General features: G+C 46.8%; 1 protein-coding gene across 5 annotated transcripts; it reads left to right on the forward strand.

Moving 5' to 3' along the window:
• The first annotated feature begins 230 nt into the window (after window positions 1–230).
• Window positions 231–25,082, forward strand: LOC133346638 (E3 SUMO-protein ligase PIAS1-like). Of its 5 annotated transcripts, none has more exons than XM_061558359.1 (15): window positions 231–297; window positions 5,115–5,300; window positions 6,184–6,502; window positions 10,969–11,053; window positions 11,524–11,574; window positions 12,096–12,186; window positions 12,913–13,047; window positions 14,090–14,195; window positions 15,926–15,999; window positions 16,949–17,109; window positions 18,662–18,801; window positions 19,605–19,872; window positions 20,436–20,611; window positions 21,374–21,411; window positions 21,738–25,082. In XM_061558359.1, exons 1-15 carry the CDS (start codon window positions 274–276, stop codon window positions 22,065–22,067), a joined length of 2,184 nt encoding a protein of 727 aa, XP_061414343.1. In that variant the 5' UTR covers window positions 231–273; the 3' UTR covers window positions 22,068–25,082. The 5 variants fall into 5 exon arrangements, with proteins under 5 accessions (XP_061414343.1, XP_061414346.1, XP_061414348.1 ...); XM_061558362.1 differs by having other exon boundaries at window positions 20,436–20,572; XM_061558360.1 differs by having other exon boundaries at window positions 266–409.
• The last annotated feature ends 2,527 nt before the right edge of the window (window positions 25,083–27,609 follow it).

Raw genomic sequence — 27,609 nt, forward strand, 5'->3', positions numbered from 1 at the left:
TCACCGGAAACCCGCCCACTCAATTACAGTTCCCCATCCTCCACTGGACATGTGTGAGAAAAGAGCTTCATAGCTCATCAAATAGCCTCCAGTACAAATAAATAAATAATCAGATACTCAACCCCCCTCCCTCACCGGAAACCCGCCCCCCTCAACATCCCCTCCCCCCCGGTAACCGCTCGTCCACCCGCCCCTCGCGTGACGTCACGCACCACGTGTCGCCCCCCCCCCGCCCCCACGCCGCCCGCGCTTGACGCTGAACAATGTCCGAAAATGGCGGATAGCGCGGAGTTGAAGGTGGGAGACGCCGCGCTCTGCTTCTTTCTGCTCATTGCTCACGTTCCCCCTCCTCCCTCGCCCCTTCACGCCGGCGATTACAACCGGCGCGCTTTTCTTCTGCCGTCGATGGGTTCGTAATTTTTTTTGCCGCGCCAAAAAAAAATTACGGTCGGTTCGCGTAAGGCGGCGGTGGTGGTGGGGGGGCCGGCAAAGCGGCGATTTCCCATTGGCAGTGGTTGGATGGGGGGGCCTTTCGGTGTCGTCTTAATTATCTTGCGGTGTTCTTCTTGTTTTATAGCCGTGGTAATTGTACGATTTAAGTTGGGAATGGCAGCGTGGTGTTTGTGGGTCGAGCGGTGTCTTTGGCTCGTGTTTTGTTCCGTTTTGTGTCGCGTTCGTTGGGTTCGGGGGGGGGGTCTCAATGGCTCTCTCCTCTGTTGTGGCCTCGTGGATTTCGCGAGCACGCCGAGGTTTTAGGCTTCTTTTGTTTAAACTGCGTGCTCCCACGTTGAGCTGGAGAGATATTGGGGGGGGACACGAGGTGTGAAAGGATGGAGGTGTTGAGCCATTGTCCGTGTTTTGGCCATGGAAAGGAATTGATTTTGGTTTGCGAGTTTGTACCTCGCGAGGGTGAGACATCTATAATCGTTGCTGGCCGAAATGTAAACAAACTGCTTCAACTGGCCAATTATATATAATAACCGGGGGTGGGGTTTTTAATTTTATTTTACAAGAACGCTACGTTTGTATTCAGAAGTATGAGAAACAGCTGCGTTGCACGTGTACCTTTGTCAGTCCACTGATGGGTGATCCCGTGGGGGTTATTTGTCAGTGTGGCTGTGTTTTAAGGTCGTGAGCACGCATAGACATGGGCGCTAAGAAGTACTGTGTACAGTACAACTATGTATCTTTATCCCCCCCCTTCTGCTGTCCACTCCGTAGCTCTGCAGCCTATAGCAACCGGATTTGTCCCTGGTGATTGCCCATCCAAGCATTAACCAGAGTCGCGCAAACTTGGCTTCCAGTACCTAACGTGAGCATTCCAGTTGATTTGGTCATCGGCGTTATACCAAGAACCCTAACTATTGTTATCTCTTTGTCAAGAGGAACTGTTGGTTTTATTTTAGGGCGCACGTGGACGAGACGGGTTGCGTGAATTGAAAAAAAAATTCGCATAATGCAGTATGCCAGTAAAATACATTTACTTCTAATATGAGTATTCATACATGTTATTGCACGGTGTCTGTTACTCAAGAGGCCCATATGTAACTATCCATATGCAGATGTAGCGCTCTGGGAACATGTTTAAATGTAGTTCTTTTCAGGCATCGTGGTGTAAACAAGTGCAGTCTCGTATCCACTGTCTCTGGCATCTATGTGCTATGAAGAAGGCCCATTGGACCAAAAAATCGCCGATTGCATACTGTATTAGTATTTTCTTTTAAAGCGCTCTCAACGCAGTATCACCAATTCGTTTAAATTAAAACGAGTTTTGCATTGTTAATCGTGTTGCCTTGAACTCGAATACTTGTACTCAATAGCTCAGAATTAGTTTTGTTTGTAGTCGTGTTAATGTTTTTTGGAACAGGCCTTTTTTAGAGCGTGGACACCACGAGGGCGAGAAGCACGTGTCTTGCCTCCTTTTGTTTGGGAACACTCGTCCTTCTGCTCGGGTGTTTAATGTAAACATGAACACTGCAGTGAGCTTGCTGAAACGTGTATGTGGTAAATAATCCGCATTGTAATTGAATATTGGAGTTTTTTTGTATACTGTGAAGGTGAACGATGCTTCGATGGTCTTGTTTACTCGCTTTAAATTGATTGTGTTAGTCCTATACAGTACTGTACAGTGCCCCTTGGATCAAATTGCTCGGAATGCGCCCTTTCGCCAGATTTCTGAAGCTAAGCAGGTTTCAGCCTCAGGTATTGTTTAGGTTGGTAACTACCCTTGCATAACAGAGGGGGGGGGGGACCTGTTGGTATCTTGTGGGTTAGCAGAGGGCAGTGTAGCAAAATCCTTTGTGATGTGCTTCTATGCTTCTGCGTCTGTTACCCGCCATGAACCCGTGCTGACTAGCGTGGTGAAGTATGCTCAGATAACCCCCATAACCCACGCAGTGTGGAGCAGTGGCTTGGATTGACTCAGGACTTCCCTTAGTGGCACATTTCTCAGTAGTACTTCTACATTCTGGACAAGATGGGTTTTCTGTACCCCTCGGTACTGTACAGTTTTCCCAAAGGCCAATCAACTGGAGCATCGATCTTCCTTTCTTTGGCAGATAACAAACGCTGTAATGTTTAGTGGCCTTGTTATTCATTGCTTAAGTTTACTGAAGCGGCATCATTATACAGTGTAAAGAAAACAACGCACTGTACTACTATAGACGAACGGATGACTTAACATGGCCATGCAAAAAGAATAAAAGAGCTTTGTTGTAATCTTTGAAGTTGGTCACATCGCTGCAATTCCATCCATATGTTTTTTTAAATTCATGTTAAGATTAAAGCGACAAAACAAACTGCCAAATTCATTGTTTTATTACTTACTGGGTCAGACCGTTACAACAACAAAAAGTACAAAACACGATAGGCCTCCAAAGTACAACAAAGGTAAATAAATCACCGAAACAAATACAAAATAAACCACCCGAATAATAAATGTACCCCTAACATTTTTATCCCTTTGCATAATAATTTCTGGGTTTAGATTAACCTTACTTTAACGAAATATATAACGTTTTCGAGAATTAGATGGGGGTCGCATGACATCTGGACCACCCTGTAAACATCTGTGTATTTTACAGGTTTTAGTTGGCCACATCGCCACCAGTCATCTCGCCGTCGGTCGTAAAATTAATCGTTGCATTCTGAAGAGGCAGCAGAACTTTGTTGGAAATCTACAGCGGTAAAAGCTGTTTTGACCAGACCCCACCATAGGATTGTGGAATTTCCACCACAGGGGCAGGAGCCAACTTTGACGATTGGCACTTGACACGTGGAGGATTTTGTCGGCTTCTCTTATAGAGTATCATAGATTAGTATACCGGCATAAGAAGGTGATTAAGCTTGCTACTTCAAATAAAAAAAAACTTTGGCGAGTGAAAGTTTAATCTCATCTTCAGCTTAGGGAACGTGAAATTGAGTAAAAAGCGCTTTGCTTCAGTGAACCAAGTCGGGTCAAAGTGTAACAATGCACAAACGAGCACTTATCAACATTGAGTCGAACTTGAACTCGTAATTATGTGCTGCTTATGTTGGAGCATTTTTTCTATACAGTTAGCAATGATTTGACAAGCTACATGTAGCATGTAATGTGATATGTTTAAAGCCCTTGTTTCCTATGAAAGTGCAATGCTAGTGGCCGCGTACTTTGGTTCCTGTTTTTTTTTTCAAAAGCCTCAAGTAAGAAAATGGTCAATGGAGATAATTGACTGAAGTTAGGTTTGGGCACCATAAGGCCCAGGCTAACATTTGCTTTAGCCTAATAGCCACTCCAGAAGCTGTGTGCTATCTGTTAATTTATTAGTCCAGTAGTCCAGTTTATGAGGAATATTATTCTGGACAAATGCCTAGGAGAGTAAATACTGGCGAATCAGTATAACAGTGCATCAATTGCTCAATGCATCTAATATCGTGCATATAAATCTGGTTTTCAATTTGTATAATTTGTATGAAATAGGTTCCACATGACCCCCGCAGGCTGGTATATATACCCTTATTCTGAGCAAAAAGGTAATTATTTCATAGAATCGCCACCTTTAATCACAATTCAAGCAGAACTTTTAAGCAATGTTAAGGTTGTCATTGTTTGGATCATTTTGATTCGGTTCAAATCAAGTATCGTGATCTTAACTTATAAGTCCTCCTAAAGACTTTACCAATAGTCACGCCCAGTTTAACTTCCGTGCCGTTCATCCCCACTTATGCTACAAACTGGTTGCCTTATGTGAACTTATATAAGCATGGCTACATTGATATTAATAATGCCTTTTGGTTTAACACGTAGACTTTCGCGACCAATATTATCCATGACAGAGTTTTTTGGGTTAGACCATGAATATATTTAATAACGAAACAGGATTTCTCCACAAATCTGGCTGTCGCCTGATGATGCGAGTTGTAATTACTGGCGAAACGTCGTACTCTGATTGTTTACTCTCCCAACACACCAGTGTGTGCTGTACTAATAACGAATTGACATGTCTTGTTTACGTGACAAACCATACTAATTGGCTGTGTCGGGCGACATCTATATTTACATGCTATAACCCAAAAAAATCTTAGGAATAATGCATTTTACCTGGGGAAGTGTCACCGAGTGTTAAGAGATACCTTTTTCAGGAGAGCCCTGCATTGGGACGTTTGACCAATTCTGCGAGTGAAACTTTTGTACCGAGAGAAAACACATGCATGTGATTACACTCAAAGTTCCACATAGATTAATTATCCTAATCTCTACTGCCATCTCCTGGCCACCTAGCAGCCCATGGTCTCCCTAGAGAGTCTCCCATACAAGCGTCTGAGTTTATTTGGTACATTTATGATGGCTTGTTAGTGTTAAGAGGATTCGTTCGCACAAGAGCCTCATTCAGCCAAGCTGTTGCTCCTCTCTCCACAACATGTTGAGGAGATAACACTCAAAAGCTCCACACATATATATTGAAAGAATCCCTTGCCGTACTGCCATCTTCTGGCCACTCTGCACACCAAGCCTACAATACGTTGTACTCGCAGACAGTCTCCCATCCAGATTGGACACCGGGTTGTTTTGTTGCAGGTGATATGTCCCAGTGAACAGGAGCCTCATTCAGCCCTTTCTGTCCTTTTCTCCGCAGCATATGGTGCTTAGTTTTCGAGTCTCAGAGCTGCAGGTGTTGCTGGGGTATGCTGGACGAAACAAGAGCGGAAGGAAACAGGAGCTTCTGACCAGGGCATTGCAACTGTTGAGAAGTGGCTGCAGTCCAGCCGTGCAGATTAAAATCAAGGAGCTGTACCGCCGACGGCTGCCTCGGCATCGCATGGTTAGTCGGTGGAACCCATGCTCCTGTTTTTCGGCAGCTCTGCTGTGCCACTCGGAAACCTGCTTCCTGTAGTTTGCGTGCACACAGAAATGAAAGTTGTAATATACAGCCATTCCTTCTGGCATAATTTACATCAGGCCTTAGCCAGCATCTTGTACATGTTCTATGATCATCGGTGATTGTGAGTGCCTGTTTTGCTGGTGATTGTAAAAAAATAAACAAATCCTCCAAAAAGAAATCTCCCACCTGGAGCGTTCACTGACGGCACGTTTGGATGTAAATTGACACTGCTGTTGTGGGAGGCTGAAATTGGATCTTTGTTGTTGTGCTGGAAAGAAATGCACGGAGTAAAGCCGCTTCACCTCAGCTCACACGAGCTCTTGCAAATTATTGGCATTAAATGTCAACGGTGATCTCACGTACTCATTACAATTTTATCAATATGTGCCATGCCATTCGCACAAGCTGCCAGGAGTAACGGTGCGTCCTCAAAATAACTTGAGCCGATATACTGCCCTGCATATAATGGGCTTTTTGTAGAGATGCCTAAAAATGTAATACAATTGGAAAATTAAAATAATAAAGTTTTGTGCAAAGCAATGCTAACTTGTTACCTGCTTCTCCACGCTACATAGAAACATCACGCACCAAGCAGAGTTTAGTACTTTATACGTGTGATTTTCATTGGTTTCAGTGTTTTTCTTACCTTTTTAATATACATTGTTGATATAACATCTTTATAAACAGCATTACAAGTTCTAAATGGTCTTCATGGAAATAATGGCCTTTTAGGAAATTAGATAGAATTGGACACCCCACCCCTGAATGAGCTTGGTATTTGACTAAACCCCGTTGTAAATCCTCCTCGCTCTCTTCCGACCAGGTAAGTCCAGGCACGGCAACAGCAAACACCGAGCTGCCGGCCGTGACATCTCCCGCCCCGGCCGTAACCTCTTCCACGACCCATCTGCCCTACGACGCGGGCAGCCCCGTCTCACCACTGCCCCTGCTCGCTCCGGGCCGCGAGATGGAGCGCTCGCTCCAGCAGCAGCTCCACTCCCACGCGGCAGCGACGCCGCCCGCGCAGCCGCCGACACAGACGCTGCCCACCCGGACACACCACCCCGTCCACCCTGACGTGCGCCTCAGGAGCCTGCCCTTCTACGACATCCTTGACGAGCTCATCAAGCCTACGAGTCTTGGTAGGTTGCGCCTAAACTAAAACTATGAAACAAATTTCTTTCTTACTTTAGCAGGTAAGGCCCAATGAGCTATATATATAGAGCTCTTTTTCACAAGCGACCTGACCACAAATGATTGCTCAACGAAGTGGCTTATCACGTGGAAATTTATGACTGCAAAATATTCTCAACGCACGTTTATAAATGTGGAGGGAACAATTGAGAAAAATCCATGCGACCACGGGGAGAACATGCAAGCTCCAAGTATACAGCCATCAGGGTTGTGATCGAACCCACGACCTCCTATATTCCAGGCGAGGTAGTTAAAACCTCGCCACCGTGGCACCTGTTTTCTGCGCGACAATGGTGTTGCCGGACGCAGTGGCGCGGTAAAATTTGTATTTCTGATCTCGTATCATTCCCCGCCGCTATCGTTCGGCCTTTTCACACTTGGCTTTTTTATCAGCTTAATTCGCTTTATCTTTAGAGGTGTGATGGTGCATTGGTTCATTGATTAAAATCGAGTCGTCTGCTTGGAATGCATCCATCGGATAGTGTGCAAAATAATTATTGTCTATTGCTATATTTTGTATGTGATTTGGTCACTTGATCCCTGAAACCTTTGTGGGGGAAAAGAGTAACTTTGAATCATGCCAGATCCGCATGGTTAATTGAATCGCAAGGAGGCTTATTTGTTGCAAGCTTTTTTGATATTTAAGACAAAAAGTCAACGTACCTCTCAGGGAGGCAACTTTTAAAGTCAACACCTTATGTCATACAACATTTCCACATGGCGTGTGTGGACACAATGACGTCAACAATTTCTGCTTATGTGAAAATCCCCATTATAATTCCAATTGATGTGCAATTTACAGTGAAGGTTTCATTGCAATCCCCTTAAAACTCATTTGCTCATATGTACACTTGTGAGCCAGTAGTGTGATCGCAATAAAGATGCACTGTCTTTTAAACTCCTGCCATCAATTTAAGATGCTTGCCATGGACTCTTGCTATTTTTACTCAAGTTGTCTTTGTTGCTAGCCTTTGTGCTAACAATAAAGTGCATACATAACAATTCAAGCAGCCACCTGTGATGAAACTGGCTTCTCAAGCGTAGTTAGTTGGTCTCAGCCCATTCACTGATGACTATGCAAAAAAAATCCCATCATGCAATGAGAGCTTCACTGTAAATTGCATATAAATTGTAATCGTAATGGGCGATTTTAAAGTTGTTTCTGCTCTTCGTTTGCCTAAATTCCAGCTCTAAATTTAAAATAACAATAGATACACCTACTGTGACTAATGAAAGTAAAACATGTAAGCCCTGCTCAGTATAAGAGGCTTATTAACGCTCGTGCTGTCCTTACTCCCATTACCTTTGTTGCTCGCTGTTTGTGCTGGGAACAAAGACCACAACATTTGTATGCAAAATATCTTTGAAAACCCACCAGATGGTTGTCATTTAAATATAAGTAGTACATTATGGTTGCTTCGTTATTTAGCCGTATTGGTAAATTGTTAACATCGGTACATTCGTTGATGGGTGGTTTGTAGCATGTATTATCATATTGTAATCTATTGGATTTGATCTAGTCCGTGGAAAGGTAAGGTATAAGGTAAAAAGCAACGAGCCTACCTTACCCTCCCTTTTACCCTTACCCCATACAAATTACTCGATTACAGGGTAATTACCGGGGTACTACACATGAAAAAGGTTTATAACAGGTAAATGCGAGGTAGAGCGCTTTATTCGTATAGAATACTCTCGAATTGGGCGTTGAGGCTGTCGACGACACCGTCCTCCATAACCACCTCGTCCCATGCGTCTTGGTCGATGACAATCTCATGAACAACCTGTTCAAGTTCATCATTGCCGTCGTCCTCAGACGAACGACGGGCAATAAGATCCTCCGCCGCTCCGGCCTGGTTAGACGGGACCTTCAGGCAGCCGGCCGCGATCCACGAGCGCAAGCGCATGGACTGGATGAAGAGCGTCGATGACAGCGACTGGCAAATACATGTGAACTCCCGCCCGGCTCCGCGATTCGCGCGTTCGCAGGGAGTTGACGTCGCCGGCGCTCCCAAGTAGTCGTAGGCCATCTTGTAGTGGGCAGGGAGCAGCTCTTTTCGGGGAGACCACCACTGCATTACGTCAATGAAGGTGCTGGCGGTATTGACGCCCATGCTCAGAAAACGATCTACTGCATCGCTGTCGTTGACGGAGCTGCCGACGTTGCTGAATAGGGTGCTGAACAGCGAACCCTCCTCCATATGGACGGCGACTGCCGTCGGCGGGATCGCGAGCACGTCCGAGTAGCTATGCTGCAGGACAGAGCGGATCAGTGGCCTTCAGTGTAGCCAGTTCGTCTTGGTCTGTCAATTTCGGCAACTGTGGATTCAAGTAGGATGCCACAATGGCGTGTTCCTGAACTAGGATGTCGTGGTACCGCACCAGCTCGGCCTTCATCCCCGTCGTGGTCAAGGACTCATCGATCGTTCTTAAGAGCGGCTTTACCGCGATCGCAATGACGGGAACGGGTGCTCCATCGTCACTGGCACGAGACCCAATGTCGACTTGCGGTCCGCCGACAACGAGGTCATGACCTGGCGGGGCATTCGCAGGAATGCTGTCACTCCCTCGATGTTTGCCCACTGCAGTTCAGAGAAAGCACCGACGCCGATCACATCCTGGAAGTGCTCCATGATAATGTCCAATGGGACACGCTTCTTGATGGCGTCGTCGCCCATGTCAAACGTCGAATTCCACCTGGTCGACAAGTCCTGGTGCGTCGGCTGCTTGCTGGCGAGCTTGGCGATCTCGGCCTCGCGGCAGTACGACTGCCGGACGACCTTGCTGCGCCTGATATTGACGAGTGCCTTGCGCAGTTCGGCGTTGGTCGACTTGATCAGTTTGAGAACTTGGACGACGCCGATCTGGACCGAATGATCCGCGCAGCGAATATGGTGGCAAGCCCGCAACTGCTCATATCCGGCGTCCGCGTTGACCAGGGCGAACAACGTCTTGACAGCATAGATCGCATCAGAGCCATTGTCGCTGGTGACAGCGAGCAGCTTGGTCGAGACATTGTGCCCGAGGCTTTGGAGGTGCTCAAACAGAGTGGTGCCAATGCGCTTGCCAAACACCCCTTCCGGACTGCACATCGAGGATCGTCGGCAGCATGGATTTCGACCCACCAGATTTGGTGTCGATCCAGTGCACCGTGACCAGTCCAAAATCCCTTCAGGTTGCGGTTCGACCACTCGTCGAAGAACGCCCCGACGATGGGCAGCATGATGGCGTGATGCTCGACAATCCTGCGAATGATGGTGCGGGTCGACGTGCCCTCGTATCCTTGCGTCAATGTGTGGACCAAGATATTGAACTTGTCGCTGCCGGCGGCTCGCAAAGAGATGGCACCTTAGATAACATAATCAACCACCACGTTCTCAAACTTTACCAGAAGGCGATCTGGGATTGCTGGCCGGCTGAGCATTTGCTGCATTAGGCGGCTTGCCGACGCCGACGTCCCGACCTTGCTGCCTGGGGCAAGCACGTTGTGCTTCTTGAGGTGGGCTTTCCACCCCGACGTGTTCGTGTGGGAGGAAAACCACTTGCGGCAGTGCACACACTGCCACTTTCCTTGCTGCACACGGGGATCACCCTCCCACCCAATCCTGCGTGTGCTCCCACGGGAACGCATGCGGCTGCCTCTTTTGATTGCTGTTCGCAGCGATCCCGGAAATGCCTTTGCTGGCATCCTCGACCTCATCCTCTACCTCAAGAACGTGGTCCGTCTCCATCTGGTCCGACATCAATGATTCCAATTTAAAATGGGGGCCACGCACTCCGCCATGGAGCTATTAGCGAGGGATGAAGAGTATTTACCAGGTAATACTTCGCTACCTTTATCCTACCGGGTAATTCTTCCGCGCTACCTTTACCCTACCCTTCACCTTACTCCTTGGCATGGTCGACACCTTTACCATTTTACCTGGTAAAAAGGGTAAATTACCTTACCTTGCCGGGGCCTAATTAAATCGGCAGAAATTGTCATCCGTCATTCCCATGGCTTCCTTCCATGTCTAGGTCACATTAAGTGCTTGCCACAAGACACGTTAGATGCAATACAACATATTGTTATTTTAGCCGCTGGTCATGTGCTTTCCTGGACGAAGGAAACGTCTTTATGTGGGCAGCTGCAAGACAATTGGTGTTTCACCGCTGTCCATTCCCAGATGAAAACAGAAATGCAAAGCGTCATAACATAAAGCTGTAACCAGGTGTAGTACTGTATGGCAAGTGATTTTGCAATACAATACCTTGTGATTAAAATCTACATGGATTTGTCAGTCCACTGATGGATGAAGGCCTCTCCACACTGTCGGTTGTGGGGGTTGTTACATTTATACTCGTGATCATGCATTTGCCGGCCAGTGCCGTTGTGTGTTGTTACTCTTACGCGAGCTGTGGGTGTGCCTTCTCACAGTGACGAGTAGCAACCAGCGGTTCCAGGAAACGTACTACGTCTTCGCGCTGACGCCACAGCAAGTGGCCCAGATCAGCAGCTCTCGGTGAGTGCTCGACTGTGGTATCTCGTACCTTACCGGTCTCCCTCGTCAATTCGTATTTGGCAACACCAGGGCCATCTTCAATGCTCATTGCTCTGCCCTCCATCTCCCCAGGTCATAGGGAAATCGTCCACAATATGAGTCGATGTATGTACCTCTCTAAATTTAGACTTGATGTTATCACGGATATTGTCCTTCAGGACAGAATGGCTAAAGAGCCCATATTTATGTGTCACTTCATAGAGGGGGGATGGTTTGTGCAGGGTGTGCAAACAGGACTGATCCGTTCCTTGTTCATGGTCTGTTTAACATTGTTAACATTTATTGAGTCTAATAATAAACCAACGAATTCACCTTTGCCTGTGTAAATATTTGTTGTAAAATGGGGGGGGGGGGGTAAATTTCCATCACAGCTGACGTGTTGACTCAAGAACGGAAGTAAAACCTCACGTATGTTGTGTTTTTTTCTGAAGGGACATTTTGCCTGGCCAAAAGTATGACTTCACTGTACAAGTACAATTAAGGTAAGGCAGTTGAAGGGCAAAGATGCTCTTGTAAATGACCAAACAAAAAATTAAGCCATTTCTGAATCCACTACTGGGTGACAGCATGTTTAAGCGATAAAGTTGAATGGTACATGCAAGAGCCCATTTGTTACTCAATTGTGAAATGAGGCTGTCCTCTTGGCATGAGTCACGGGGGTTATTTGACCTTACTCGGCCATGCTGAGCAATATTTTTTTTGCATAGTACAGTACAACAAGGGATTTTAGACTTGGCCCTCTGCTGATAAACATAACTATTATTGGTGTTTGCCCTTCAAAGCACTGTCCAGGTTCAACCCTGCGTAGTTTCTGAGATCTGACATGATCCGGTGTATTTATATGTATTTTTTCCAAAGGGTATCTATGAAAATTACATCTTTGTAGTATTTTCAGGCGGCAGTCCTCGCCAAGTACTTGATTGTGCAAAATTCAAGCAGTGCATAATGACCATGAGGCTACATCAGGCTGGACAAACTGACCTGTGTGTGCATTGTCTCCCAGGTTCTGCCTGTCGGAGACGAGCTGTCCGCAGGAAGATCATTTCCCCGCGAACCTGTGTGTGAAGGTGAACGGAAAACTTTGTCCCCTGCCGGTACGTGTATATATTGATCACTCACAGTTTTCCACACCTATTCTCTCGCCGTGTTAAAGGAAATAGCATGTTAAATGTACACGTGGAGCCTTTTTTGTATCAATCCCCATGTCTTTCGGTCGGAGCGGTGGTTTGACCATGCTTCACCATGCTGGTCGGTACAGGTTGGTGAAGGTGAGGAGTAGAAGTGGGAGCAATACAATTAGTGGATTTTGTTGATATGCTATCGGCTATTCATCAGGTAGCGCCCCACAGTTAATTGTGCATGGTGTTTGCTCATCAAAGCACTATTTAAAATCAACCCTGCTTAATTTCTGAGTTCTGGTGAGATCGAGCATGTTCCAGGAGATTTAGTCATAGGCCAAATTTTAATTGAATTGTGACCCTAAATAAGGACAATTCATTTCATCGTGGAGAAAGGGAGTTGGGCCGGGCGGTGAATCTTGCCACCCTTCGTGTTCTCTGCACGTGACAATCCCAGTGTGATTCACCAACTGCCTCCTAAGGCTACGTATAGTGCAAAATAAGTTCAAAATAAGCACGGCGTTAAATGCGCAGTGCTACCTCTTGCAGTCAGTTGGTGGATTGTATGCACTTGGCAATTGAACTGTAATCTCACCCTTAAGTATGTAGGGGGTTGGTGGTGGGGGTGGCATGGGGTTTCCTTTTCTCCCCCGTGGTACGAATGACGATGGACGTGTTTTGCTCTGTGCGTGGTGTGTGCAGGGTTATCTGCCGCCGACGAAAAACGGCGTAGAACCCAAGCGGCCAAGCCGTCCCGTCAACATCACGGCGTACGTGCGGCTATCCCCGACGGTGCCCAACCATATCACGGTGTCGTGGACAGCTGACTTCGGCAGGGTGAGGCTCCCCCCCCCCCCATCCGCCACCAGCCCCCCACCAGCCCCACTCCCCAAATTCTCCTGCGTGACCCCCCCCCCCCCCCACATCTGCTTGAAGCCCCTCCTCGTTCCCTGTCGCGTGCGTAGACACGCGGGTGCTGGTGGTCGGGATCACTCGGACATGTTCACACTCGTGTCTGCAATTCCTGTGGTTATTTTTATTTTTCAAACGGTTTTTGGTGAATGATTCAAAATGGGATTTGTAAGCCTTGTTTTTAACTTCTACAGTTCACTCAGTTGCAGAACTAGTTAAATGTGTTTTTTTACTCTTGATGCTTAGGAAGCAAGCTTGGTTTTGATGTGTTGTCGTATTTGATTTTGCCATGCACTCACAAGATGTTTTAAGGAAGCTTGTATCCTTTAAAACAAATATTTCTGATTGATTTACACCTGCAGTATATAAATGCTGTTCCTATTTTAATATTCTCTTTTGGGTTGCATATACTATACGACGTGCTAAGTTATGCAACATGAATTAGAAAATTGGTTAGTTTGTATTTTTTTATATTGGTTAAGAACACCGGTGACAGCACTGCAGTGTCAGTCATGTGCTTTTATATGAATGTATAATTGACCCCACTTGCAATTGAATGATAAATTGCGATTCAGAGTTGTGGTTCGATTAACTAAGCATTTTTTTATATTGTGGTGCATAAGGTGGCCCCGAATGACTAGAGGACTCAATTGAACCCGTTCCGTAAGCAAATGTTCAACCATTGATTCCCTCACATGCAATTTCATGCACTTGTCATGAGCTTAAGAATCAATATCAGAAAAAATATGTGCACCTGTTTACACCGCTACTTTTAAATCCATCACTGCCTTCAGGCCACGAGAAGACTTCCTCATTAACAAGCGATTAAGCTCATGTTGGACAGCCTGGCGAAACAGCCTAAAGAGGCAAGGGCACGCTCAGTCATTTGTAGGGATAGTGTCTTTGGATTATTCACGGGCAGAGATAATGGCCTTCTCTGATAACATGTGCGGCCGTTTCTTCACAGAACTACTCCATCTCGGTATACCTTGTGAAGCAGCTCACCTCGTCGTTGCTTCTCAACCGGATGAAGGCCAAGGGAATCCGCAATTCCGATCACTCGAGAGCGCTGAGTACGCATCCACAAATCCACACGCCTTTGTGTCATCTCAGCGGTTGCTCCTGCAATTGTAATGATTTTGCTTTATCGAGATTTTATTTTATTCCCTTTATCGGCGAGAATCGTTTTCTTGTGCTTACAATGCACCGCTTGAATCGAGCGAGTGTAAGAAGCCAAGAATGCTATAGCACGTGTGGTAACACCTGCTGCCACTGGAGGCGCTACATTCGCTGCAACATTAAGTCAAAGGATCAGTCGTCAAATCGTGAGCCCCAAATTGTAGCGATCCATTGAGTCACGAGTGATGTGAAATGGTTGCTTGGCGAGTCCGCGTGTAATTCTAATCCTGTCTGCTGTGAATCATTTAATACTTTTAATTTAATGAGCACGTTTTTGAGTAGACGTTTTAACGTGCTTCTTTGCTACTGCTTATTAAATGGTGAATTGTGAATTGCATCAGAATAATGGGTGCAATGTGCTCTTTTCACACGTTTACAGCATACTCGTGATTATCGCCAATTGGATCATTGTCGATCAGCACTTCACTAAAGACTATTAAAACCAATAATAGTTTGAGGATTCACACCGAGTGGAGTAGCCTTTGTGAGAGCACGGGCCGTGTATACTTTCACTTAAAGATTACGACGCCATCCTTGTACATGTGCGCTTACAGCCCTTGTCACAATTCACTGTTGGATGAGGGCTGCTTCCCCCATGCCGTTTCGGGTCATGAGGGTTATTTCACAAAACTCCATGTTGGTCAGTGCGTGTTTGACAGTGGGGAGAGCATAATTGTTGGAGCAGACTACAACGCCACAATGTGTGGTTGATCACCATGTGTGTCATTGATCAAGGGCTTCCTTACGAAAAGGGGAATTCATCTAAAGTTTCTGGTGTATAGTTATTTTTCAACATTCTCAAAAACGTGAAAGATGGAAGCAACCCATTTTGATTTTATAATTATTTTTGATAACGGTAGAAGTCATTCCCAAATCTGCCACACCTCTTGGGTGTCTTTCCACGGAAAAGGACATGCTGTAACATGTCTAATGTTTGTAACATCCCTTTGTTTTGTTGCCCACAGAATTTAAGTTGTAATTATTAACTTGTTTTCAGCATTCTTTGTGTACTTTGCCCCCGTTGGGATTTATCTCTGCGTAGCTGTTCTTGTTTTAGGATTGAACTCTCAATGGGGTAGTTATGAGCCATTATCAGTGGCCTGAGTTCAATCTATGTACAGTTTTCCACATTTGGATAAGTTAAATGGGAGTTGAATCATATATATTTTATCTATTGGTGAATATTTTCTACCTATTGGTATGTTACTACAGGTGTTATAAGCGGGTCTTCTTGGTGTGCAGCAGAGGGCACTGGTGCAGCAACATGCATTGTTGTACTAGTAGTTCTGTGCTTGTACATCTATGCTCCCCTACCTCCATCAAACCACACGGAGCAGTGTACGGTCAATTAACCCCCACAACCAGTACGGCGTGGGGAGGCCCTCATCCAATAGTGGACCGACAAAAGTGCTGTGCACGTACGCTTTCATAACATGTCATGCACACTTTAATGCTAGACACATTTTAATGCTTGAGCTTTAGAACCAGGCAGCAGTCAAGAGTGTATCAAATGTGACAGTGGTTGATGCAGAGTATCTGTCTAGCGCCGCATCATTAGCGATGAGCGCGTGCAGGAGTTAGCGCCCCATATTCATGTGGTTCGTGACCATCTGCTCTCCCGCAGTCAAAGAGAAGCTGACTGCCGACCCTGACAGCGAGATCGCCACCACAAGCCTCAGGGTCTCTCTGCTGTGTCCAGTGAGTGCACGTATTTCTGCTTCGCGTTAGAACGCTCGCGCACACCAGCAGCCGCCGCCTGGACACCCCCATCGCCCCAACCCGCGATATTTTTACACTTTATCGCTGATTACATTTACGTTGCGCATAAAGCGTCGTAGTTATGAGATGAATATAAACCTCCACCTGGAATTCTGACGGTCATAAGTAGGAAGACGTTAGAAGCATTTCTGAAGTCAAATAAGTCTGCCTTCTCAGACCTACTAAATGGCACTCCTTTAATTTTCTGTAAGAAATGCTTTCGAGGTCTGATGCTGTAAAAGTACTGAGCAAGCACCGCAGTTCCTGAGTACAAATTCAGGTTACTGCCTCGTGTGATGAAACTGGATTCTTAAGTTAGGTGTGGTTGATTAGTAAAAAAAAAAAACACCATAACTTTCAGAATCTTGATATTCGGTTGGGTTAAGATGCTTTACAAGTCCAAATTGTATCAATATTTTATAGGGTTCGTCCAGTGACAACCATCTTAGTTAATCCTCAGAGCTGGAATGCACAGAATTAAGTGAAAACCCAAAACCGATTTGATGGGATTTTTGTGCACTGCTGTTGGTGACCAGGCTGAGACCCATCAGCCAGCTGCTCGTTAGCACCTGATTCAATCACGTCAACGTAGATCTGAGCGCGTCATTGATTAGCACGGTTGGCTGTGTACGGTGCGTAAAACGTTCAACATACCAGAGTGCCATTTTGAGTACCGCTGCAATATCATGAAACAAAACTTTTAATGAGAACTCTTCATAACATATCGTGCGTAATTTACCAACTTGCAAAACAGAACGTTGGATTCTTTATTGTAGTAAGGTTTGTTTGCACTCATCGATAACATCTAGTGCTTAACAAAAAAGCCTTGGTGTTCAGCCCATGGCTCAACAACTCACGTGGACCACTTGCGTTTGATTCACTTGCGCAGCTGGGCAAGATGCGGCTGACCATCCCGTGCCGGGCACTTACCTGCACGCACCTGCAGTGCTTCGACGCCGCCCTCTACATCCAGATGAACGAGAAGAAGCCAACGTGGGTGTGCCCTGTGTGCGACAAGAAAGCCCCCTACGACAGCCTCATCATCGACGGGTAAATTATAGTTATCGATGGCAATAACAAATCGGTAATACAACAAGTGTGGAAAAAATTGCGTGTAGAATTAGCAACGTGTGTTTGCTTTGGAAGACTTTATCAGTTTTGAATTTTGTAGGCAGTTGTGTTTGACTATTTGCAAAAGGTCCTATTTGCTCTCTGTTGGGTCTGAAGTTGTGCCAACCTTTGGATTAATTTGGCCAATTTCAAAAGGAAAGTCCCCAGTAGTAACACAACTTTATGCTGCAAATTTGTTCATATTAGATCACTTTTACTTACAAGAGTTATCGTGCCCCCACATTATGGACGGACAGACAAAGTTGTTGCGGTAACGCTTGGTTTGAAAGCGTTATTAATGCCCTTAGATTTAGCAAGAACGTCTCACCCAGTCTTACAATTCGGGGGATGTTTGAACATTCACGAGTGCTTTCCATGTCGAAGGAATCGGCACTGAAAAAATCCTCACGCCCACAAGGGAACAACACTTTTAAAGCTCTGCACAGATGGATTTGGTGCTCTTGCTGTGGTGTTGTCTCCCGGCCACCTTGCAGCCCAGTGCATTTGGGGAGTTTTCACACAAGTGTGCATGATCCACCAATGTTCACCTCCAGTGCTGTATTACAGGCTTGCACCACCACGGCCATCGGCACAGCTTGCGTCTAATTTTCTGTGACAGCGGTCGCTGGGGTGTATGACATGTCCCATTGTTGTTTTCATAACCCAAGTCGCTGCGAGTTGTGCAACCAAGTCGATAATTATAGTCAAGTGTTTTCGAGCAAGTGTAGGACTATACTTGTCCTTGCTAAATGTCAAAAAGAAATCAATACTTTGTTTATTTTGGTTTGCTTTGAAGCGCCAGCATGCTTGCATGTGACAGCAACATCTCATAATAACCACCGTGTCTGCAATTTGAAACGGCTACACTAAGTTACAGATGTTTGGCAGTCCAGACGCTGAGCGCAGTCCTGATGCTGTGCAAAGTGTATGGAAGGTCTACATTAATCTAGCGTTGGTGGATCATGCGCACTTGTGTGAAAACTCCCAAACCCACTGGGCTGGGCTGTGGGGAGGGGTGGGGGAGGGGCCAGGAGATGGCAGTATGGGCGGTGACATTGAACCTGTTATCTTCTCGTTCGAGAGTTGTCTCCGGTCACTCTGGTTACCTCCCACATGCAAAACTCTCTAAAAAAAAGAATTGGTCAAACACGGTATGAGAACACCACCGATACCACAAGAAAATCAAGCCAATTGTGGATTGCACAGTCTAGTGCTACTACAGTAGTTACTGTCCAGGACTAAACTGGGACTGCTTCGCTGCTGTTACATATCTGCGTAGCATGGCAATGCAGCGAATAACAATTATTGGTTTCTTTGAGATGCTGTAAAAATATTTGAGCTCCGCACGTGCAAGTGCTTTGTACGTGGGGTTCCCATTATATACCCTGTTATGCGTGGGGAAACCTTGGCTCGTATTATTTTTAAGACACGCTGTACACGTTGTTTTGATATTTTGAGTTAACTGTCGCTTTGTAAATGCACGTCTCGGCAGGTTGTTCATGGAGATTCTGAGCTCGTGCACGGACGTGGATGAGATAAAGTTCCGGGAGGACGGCTCGTGGAGCCCCATGAGGCCTAAGAAGGAGTGCCAGGACGTCACGAGCCCCTCTATGCACTTCGGCACCATCGACAGTAAGCGAAGCACCCTGTAACCGAATCGCCACGAATGCGCCTCCCCCCCCAATCCGATTCATCAGATCTCGGGAAGACCGAGGAATTAGTCTGCAGGGAGATCTTTGGGTTAATCCGTGCGGATAAGCTATCTCGTTATCGCGCAACCAACCTACACACGCGTAGCGTACCGCACCGCGCTGCCTACATACGATGACATCACCATGAATGCGCCTCATCTTGTTGGATCCTGAAAGCTGAGTGGAGTTCAGCCTGGTTCTAAATTTGACATGTTTAAGAAATTCAATTCGGAAACCACGTTTTTAACATCACCCCCTATTTGCAGAATAATGCCCGCTTGCTGGCCTTGTGCCTGGGACAGCTACCACACTAAAACTCGTAACAATTTTTATTTTACCAGTTCAGCCCCACTGAGCTATGTAGCTCTATTTTGCAAAAGCGACCTGACCACAAATGATAGCCCAATGAAGTGTCTTGTCGTCATGTGGAAATTTATAGCAACCAAATACTCTAAACATATATACAGGCGTTGGGGTTGGGATCGGGAGTGAACCCGCGACGTCCTGTATACCAAGCGAGGTAGTTAACATCTCGCCACCGCCGCTTCGCACACGGGTACCCTGCCGCAGGGCGCCTCTAATCACTGAATGGGAAGTGCGATATAAATACAGTGGTGGTCATGAGGACTTGACCGTGCTGGTGATTGCGGATCGTTGAAGCGGGGGTTGGGGGGGGGGTTAGCTGGAACACGCTACACATTCGGCTCGCGCTTATTTTCCCCGAATTGGCCGTTGCACGCACAGGTTCCAACAGCTACGACAACGGCTCGCCGTGCAGCGACGAGCGCAAGTCCATCGTGGAGCAGCGCGTGAGCGTGGATGGGAAGAAGGTGGAGGTTATCGACCTGACGCTGGATAGCTCGTCCTCGTCATCATCCGACGACGATAGCGACCAAGAGGACGACGCGCAGGACAGCACGCTCACAAAGAGCGGAGGCGGCGGTGCTGGCGGTGCTGGCGGCGGTGGTGGCTTTCCAGCAGCGAGCCCCTCTCCCTCACTGCTTTCGCGGGGGTGAGTGTCCAGCCACGTTAGTTCATGGGTGCCCATAATGGGCATGTCAGACCAACACTGATTTTCAAATCCAGGTCGAATCGGATTGACTGTTGAAGGTTTTTTTTTTTAATGGCCAGATGATGCCATCCACAAAGTACCTTTCTAACAGTTGCTAGTCGTATCATGATTGTGGATCGAATCGACCTATCATGTCTCCAAGGTCTTTAACGGGATTGTAACTCACTAATATATCATGTACAAAACTCGCTGCGATGAAATACTGATTTCTCCACTGGCTACCATTTCCCCCCCACTGACTCAGAGCTGTATATCGTTGTATCAATAGCATTTACTCTCCACACACCGTGTGCTTGAGTAGTAACTAATTGGCACGTTTTGTTTACTTGACAAACCTTACTAATTGGCTGTGTCTAGTGGCGGCGGGATAACGCCACGTTTTTAAATTTACGTGATCTAACTTTAAAAAAAAAACCTTTATAAATAATATTGGTCGCGAAAGGCCTACGTGTTAAACTAATCGTCCACGTGTCTCCTCCCCCCCCTCCACCCCCGTCTCTTAGAATCCTGAACCTGCACCAGACGTCACCGGGCGTTCGTGGCTCAGCGCTGGACAGCGGCTTCGTGCCGCCGCAGCTCACTGATTACCACCCGTCGTACCACCACCCGCACCTGCCTTCCCTGCCACCAGACCTCCAGGGTACAGCTGCTGGGCCCCGCAGCCGCTCGTGGGACCTTGGCAAGGCTGATTTGCGAAACATTTAATTTTTCAGTTTTGTCACATTTCATGCATTGTTTTGTTTGTTGCTTTGTTTTTCCCTGCAAAGTGCGCCAGTGTGCGTTTGCTGTGGTTCTTTTTTGTGTGTGCTTGGTTCCGGTTTTTAATGCCTGTTGTGTCGAGGCTGTGGATGCGCGGAGTTCTTCACTGGTTCTTAGCTGTGATATTTTTGCTTTTACTCATCCGTGTCCGAACTAAAAAATCTGCTCGCCTCCAGAGTAAATTTCCTGATTTACCGGGGCGAAACGTCGTACATCGGTGTTAAATTCAATAATGAAAGTCTTAAGCCACCGGTGACGAGTTTTATTTGTTAGAGTTTGATCGATACATTGTGATTAAGCTTGGGGGGTGGGGGGTGACAATTTTTTTGCGTAACTATCACATGTCCGAACCCAAAACACAAATATGAATCGGAGTGTCCTGATCATTCGGACAATAAATCTAGATTGACAACTCATTTCTTTAGAGCTGCTTTTTGTGTTTAGTTTGTTGTTCTTCCCCCGCACCTTAAATTAGCTCTGGCTGTGTACGGTGCGAAAAGTTGAACATACATTCAGCATACCTACCGTATATTAAATGCGCAATATGTTCTATGCATGTGAGGGGCATTATTGTGTTAACGTTACCGGAAGTATTTTGCACTACATCGTAATGCAATGAAATTCATTATCTCCAGTCACTAATTGTGTATTTTTTTTTGTCATTCCGTTGGTGCCGCGGTAGGTTTGGACCTATTTTCCTTGCTGCAAGGAGATAGTCAGGTAGGAAAACCCTTCCTCCGGAATAGTGACACCTTTCACTTATCACTTGAGACACCATATTTTTAACATCTCTGTATGACCTCTGCGAACACTTGAGTTCCACACAGTATAGATGTTAATGGTTTTCGCATGCGCGTACTTAACGTATGCATGTTCAACTTCGCACCGTACGTAAACCAACCTTGCTAATCGGAGGTGCGGAAAAGTTAGTTTTACGTTGCTGTGTTACGTTCGAGGAGTTGTCACGCGCGTCTAATCGGCTCGCTCTCGGCTTCGCCTTAACCTCTTTGACGGTGCTGCTCCCACACGCCGCTGCTGTGCTCCAGCACTACAGCAGCTCGGGCCTGGGGGGCGCCAGCTCCGGTGACGACCAGGACATGGTGCGCTCCGCGCTGGGCGGCCACGGCTTCTTTCCGTACGTGACGCCGCCGGTCTACCTGGACCAGCTGACGTCGCCCGTCGTGGGCACGGCGCCCATGGACGCGCTCACGTCGCCCGTCGGCGGGCCGCTGTCGGTCACGAGCAGCACGAGCTCCAGCAGCCTCCTGTCGTCGTCCAGCGGCTTCCGCGACCCACACGCGGCGCACGTCTTCACGCCGGGGCCGCCCGACATGCTCAACAGCTCCGGCCCGGAGGTCATTCCGCTGGACGACTGAAAGTCCCTTCCGCTTCCGGTCGAAAAATGGAGAATTTTCAGTCGTGTGTGTCCTACGAAAGAAAGGGGGTGGGAAGGGCCGGGGGGAGGGTGACGCTTGCCGTGGAAAGTTGGTTCGCGCGAGCGGCGGGAGGCCACAACACCCCCCACTGCGAGCGAGCCGTGCCGTGCCGTGGGGCCGATTGGCAAAGGTGCTGTCGTCATCGTGCGCCTCTCATCCCCCCCGCTGCTGCACCACCTACTCGTCGACTCGGTTGTAGCGTGTGCATGCCTTCATGCCGAATTATGGAATGCGTAGAGCGGGGACACGATGGTAGCGTGCGGACGTGGCTTGTGCATAAATGAGTAGTGAAGCATGCACTTTTTTTGTCCGTCGTAGGCAGCCCAAAGTCCCACTGGAAACCTGGTGGGGCTGGCTGTGCAGTGTTAAGCAAATATATGCATGAGAAAACGTGCTTGGAAGGCTGCTGCTGCTTCTCACCTCGCATCTCCTAGGTGTGGCGGTTAACGCCGAACGTCACAATCCCAGCACCCAGGCGTGGCTGGAATCGGAAACTCATGCGCAGACCACGCGCTGTGAAGACTGCTCGCCAATCATGGGCACTGTTCTTGAATTGACCTCTCTGTGTTTGTAATGTGCAGTCTGGATGTCGTACATACCTACACCTGCCTCTCTGTTCTTTTGCTTTAATACGGAGGCCAGTTGTAGGACGTTACCTTCCCCGCTGTACACTTTTTCCCGGCCGTCGAGACTGTAAATACGAGTGAAGCGGAAAACCAACGCCGTTCCAAACCATCTAAAACATTTTACGTCGTTTTGTGCACCTAGCACTGTGTACATTTACAGACTACCTTCCGCCCCGCCATGAAGTATACATACTTTTTGCAGTTCAATTATGAAGGATAATCATTGACCACCGACTCGCAGCAGGATGGACACCGAGAAACGAAATGCAAGTCTGCTGCCCCATCATCGCGTCGCCATCCTGCAGTGTATCACGCCAGCAGCGATGTCACGTTGGCGAGAGGTCCGTGGGCAACTCGGACTGCCTCGCCACTGATGTGTGTGTGGGTGCAAGCTCCGTGCACTCGTCTTACCGCCCGGCCGTATTCCCTTGGTGTGCTGCACTGTGTTAGAATGGCAAGCTCAGGGTAATCTCAGTTATGTTTTGAGACAATTTTTCTTCAAGAGAGTGGAGGTTATAGTTATGTTTGTGTTAATTGTTGGGGGCCACGCGCACGCTGAATTACGCGTCGTGCTCTGTCCACGTGGCAGTGACGCGGTTGAAGAGGGGGCGGATTCCGTCTTGTAGTGAAAGCCAGTCCAAGTTCAGCCAAATGAAGCCTCTCCATGGATCCAAATGTCAAGCTCTCGACGTTGCTATAAAATCACTGCCACAAGTTAACATTTTTATTTCTGAATGTATTTTTTTCTTTGTGTAGAATTATGACTTTTGTTGCATGCTCAAGGTGATTTAGAACCAAGTCCTTAATCCAGAAGAAGAGCCTTGGCTGAGATCCAGGAATCAGTCCGTGAACCGGAGCAAATATTAGTACCACCTAATGTTGTAGTACTACCAGTGCATGAAGCATTTATATGGCAAATACGAGTGGATCGTTTGATACCCCAACTAATTTCAAATGTTTGCCACGTAAATCGGAATTATGCCACCTTAAGTGGTATGAACAAGGGGAAAAATGTGGCCCAGCATTCTAGGACTAGTGTGGGCCCCTGCTACAGGAAGTTCCATTTGACCGTTTTCTTGTCGATTATTTTTTTTGGGCCACATGCAACACCCCTCCCCCCATAGGGTTTACGAGTCGGAAGTATAATGGTGTCCAAATCTGACGTGTACCGAGAATAAAGCAAGCCGAATTCATGAAGTTAAATTGTGCATTGCCATTCGAGGTTCAAACTGGAAAGAGCCGTAAAACCAAACGGTAATGGCATAGGAATGCCGCCACCGCCGCCACACAACAGGGGAGTTCCTGGTTTGATTCATGCTTTGGTGGAAATCACTTTTTCAAAGATAATTCGCAAACTCGGCACAAAATTGCTGATTCGTGGCCATTTTTCTGCCAACGTGTATTAGGTCCTCGGAGCCTAATTCGCAACGGCCAAATAGCTGCTACGTTCCGCTGATTTGGCCGTTTTTCTGTCGAAAATCAAACAAAAGTCGTTTCCGCTGGTGCTTAAAGTAGGTCCCCTGTGTTGTCGCTGGGTTCCCTCTACGCACGAGGGGGTTTGGAGCGTGGGCGGGGGGGGGTGCAGAGTTGCACACGGCCTCTGCGATCGCAAAACCAAAAATCTAGCCCTGTAGCCATTGCCGCCGCCCCCCCCCCCCCCTCTGCATTTGCGCGAATGTGCCGTAAGGTTCTGTCGATGGTTAATTATTTTCCTGGTTTCCTGTTTTATCTGTGTGCGTGCCCACGCGCGCCCGTGTGTGTGTATATATGTATGATACTGTATGCGTGTATAAACGTGCTTTTATATATGTATATACGTGTTTTAGTGTAAGTGTACAACTCGGCATGTATACGAGGGGTGGCCAATTATTTCATGAACCGAGGGTTCAAGTTAAATCCAGCAGCGTTGGGGTTTGATTTGGCTGCAGTCTACCAATCGGAAGTATAATTGCGTCATTGCTTTTTCAAGCTATGTTTTGTGTGTACTTCCAATATCCATTAATTGGTCCCTTGTATATATGTGTGCTGTACTTTATGTATATAGTGTTATATACAGCATGTGTATAATACAGTATGTATACCTATATTTATATACATATACACAAAGGCATATGTATATACATATATGAAAGCTTGAGTCTGATTTATGTATTTAAATGACCTTTTTTTAGCACAAAGAATCATTTGGCATCAACTAAGAAGACATAAGTTGTGTATTGTTACAGTATATTTATTTTCTTGTCTTTTTGTTATTTGGTTTTGTGTGTGTGTGTAATGCTGTAATTCATCGCATAATAAAAACCTGGACAAGATTTTGCCCGAGGTCATGCACAGGCTCAGGTGTGTTTAATGCATCGGTAATGTTTTGCTTTTCAATTTCAGATGTACTTAGCTTGGGCAGAGCACGTATCTTGAAAGGAGCAAGGGGGCGAGGAGGTCTGTGGCAGCTAGAGGGAATATGCTTGAGGACATCCATTGTAAACCTGGAGTTCTGGATGAATCTCGTGTGCAGGTGCCAGATGGATTGTTACATCGCAGGGACTGTGAAAGATGTATGTCCTATATTTTGAACTTATTTCGCATCACCGTGCGTAGCCAGCCATGCTAATCAGAGGTGCGAGGGAAGGACAACAAACTAAACACCAAAATAACTTTTAAAGCAATGAGTTCAATCTAGATTTAGAAGATCATGGCTGATGATCCACCATTGAATGCTGACTGGGAAGGAACAACTGAAAGATTGGTTGAGCTTATGGTTTGACTTTTGTGCAATGCCTAGTTAAATGAAAGTGGAGAGTGCAAATGGCTTCGTTTACAATCGACTTTCATCTCAATGAGTTGCCTCTTGGAGACCTTAATCACCAGGTTAAAAGGTGGGATTTGGCACATTGCTTTTGCCACTTTGCCACAATACCAGCTACCCGAGTTTGATGCCCGGCCAAGGCAGAGATCAGAAGGATGTATCTGAACTGGTCCAGTCCTCTCCCCTTCTCAAATATGCATTGACCCGGGTGGTGAAGTATGGCGGAACAACTTCCATGACGTCCGCAGTATGGGGAGGCTTTAATCCGGCAGTACAATGATAAAGGGCTGTCAATTATTCATGTCATGTTCGAAAAAAAATTCAGTGGTGGGTTGCTATGGAAATGGTTTCAATATATGTATACAAGACGCGCGGAATGTCGGAATCCCATTGATAAATCAAGGAGCAGCACGTAGATTCGAGAACACGTGCACGTTAGAAGCTCCAAGACTGGTTCTTCACCTTTTGCTTTCAGCTTTACACCCCTTTGGTCCTAAATCGTAAAAAAATGTATGTTAATAAATACATAGATTTGATGAAACAACGTAGTTGTACTTACGTGCCCGTGATTTGTTTTTCGATTATTTACCTTGAAAAAGATATCTGGCCATGTCTCGCACCCCCAGAAAGGGCATCTCGCACCCCAGGTTAAGAACCACTGGTATAAGATAAGCAAGTGTTTGGTCGGAGGCATCGATGTGGGCATCTATAGTCGAACGAGCCTCTGAGAGCATGTCCGCCACAGACGGAGAAGGGGGGTTCGAAGTCTTCTCGTGTGTGCACTTGCAGGATTGATTGTTTGCATTGCAGTTTGCGGTGGCTTGGGGTGGGTGAGCGCCATCCCGTGGTGGAGCGATCGTGGCTGATGATGAACGGATACAATTATCGGTTTGGTAAATTAAAAAAACAAAAATCGGATACGACATTGACTCGGCTTTTGGGACCTCTCTCCACGCGAGCCGGTTTACAGGAATGCGTTGCGAGCGGCCGCTTGCTGTGCCTGGATGTGAGCAGTAGGTGGCGCCATGTGCACACTATCCTCCATAACTTTGGGTTCGTCGTTGACTTTAAAAAGCAAACGAGAGAACCCAATTGGAATGAAGGAAAGGGGGGGGATGCTCACACGGGAGAGCCGAGCAGATGTACGAATTACTAGTTTATATACAACAATACACATCCGTAAAATAATGGATATAACACCAAGATTTACCCGGTAAGGCCCACTTAGCTATTTTTCAGAAGCGACCTGGACACGCATGATGCTCAACGAAGTGGCTTATCACGTGGAAATCTATAACCGCTGCCAAACACTCTAAACACTTTCGAGTGAAAATGTGGAGGGGAAAACCCAGTAGGACCCGGATAAAAATGCACGCGACCATGGGGAAAGAGACGAGCAAACTCCACATATACCGCAGGCGTCGGGGTCGGGATTAAAACCACGACCTCCTGCATACCAGGCGAGGGAGTTAACATCTCGTGCGCATGCGAATGCGACGATTTCTAACATCGCAGGGCTGCGAGGGGCGGCTACGGCGTGGGGCGACCATCATCCAGCAGTGGATTGATGACAAAGGGCGGAAAGTTATGTAACGGATTCGTGACCCCCCCCTCTCCAGCCACTAGAGGCCGCTACATTTACATCAATGGTAAAAAAAGGGGTAAATTGTTCTTGGAGAGAAGCGGCTATTTGAGTCGCGTGGAGGGCGAACGGTGAGACCCCCCGAATCCTGAAGAATTGTTGGGCACATTTCCTCGTCACGCCATTCTTGTAGCGCAAAGCTGTCTCTGAATGTGACATGCGGCACAGGGACGGTGTGTGCAGCAGTTTCACATTAGGGGAGTGGCGATGTTCCATGTATTCACAAATGAGTACTATTTGCGGTGTTTTTTTATATTTGGTAAATTTGGACCATGAACGCCGGCACACAAATTAACTGCACTTTTTCAACGACGTCACAATATCTTTGACGTCCACAGTGAAGCAGACGCCGCGAAGTTTCCGGTTGAATTAGGAACGGTATTATCCTGGGCGGCCTACCGGATTCCAACC

This window comes from Lethenteron reissneri, chromosome 24, assembly GCF_015708825.2.
Source record: "Lethenteron reissneri isolate LAM-NWPU_2019-01 chromosome 24, ASM1570882v1, whole genome shotgun sequence".
NCBI lineage: Eukaryota > Metazoa > Chordata > Hyperoartia > Petromyzontiformes > Petromyzontidae > Lethenteron > Lethenteron reissneri.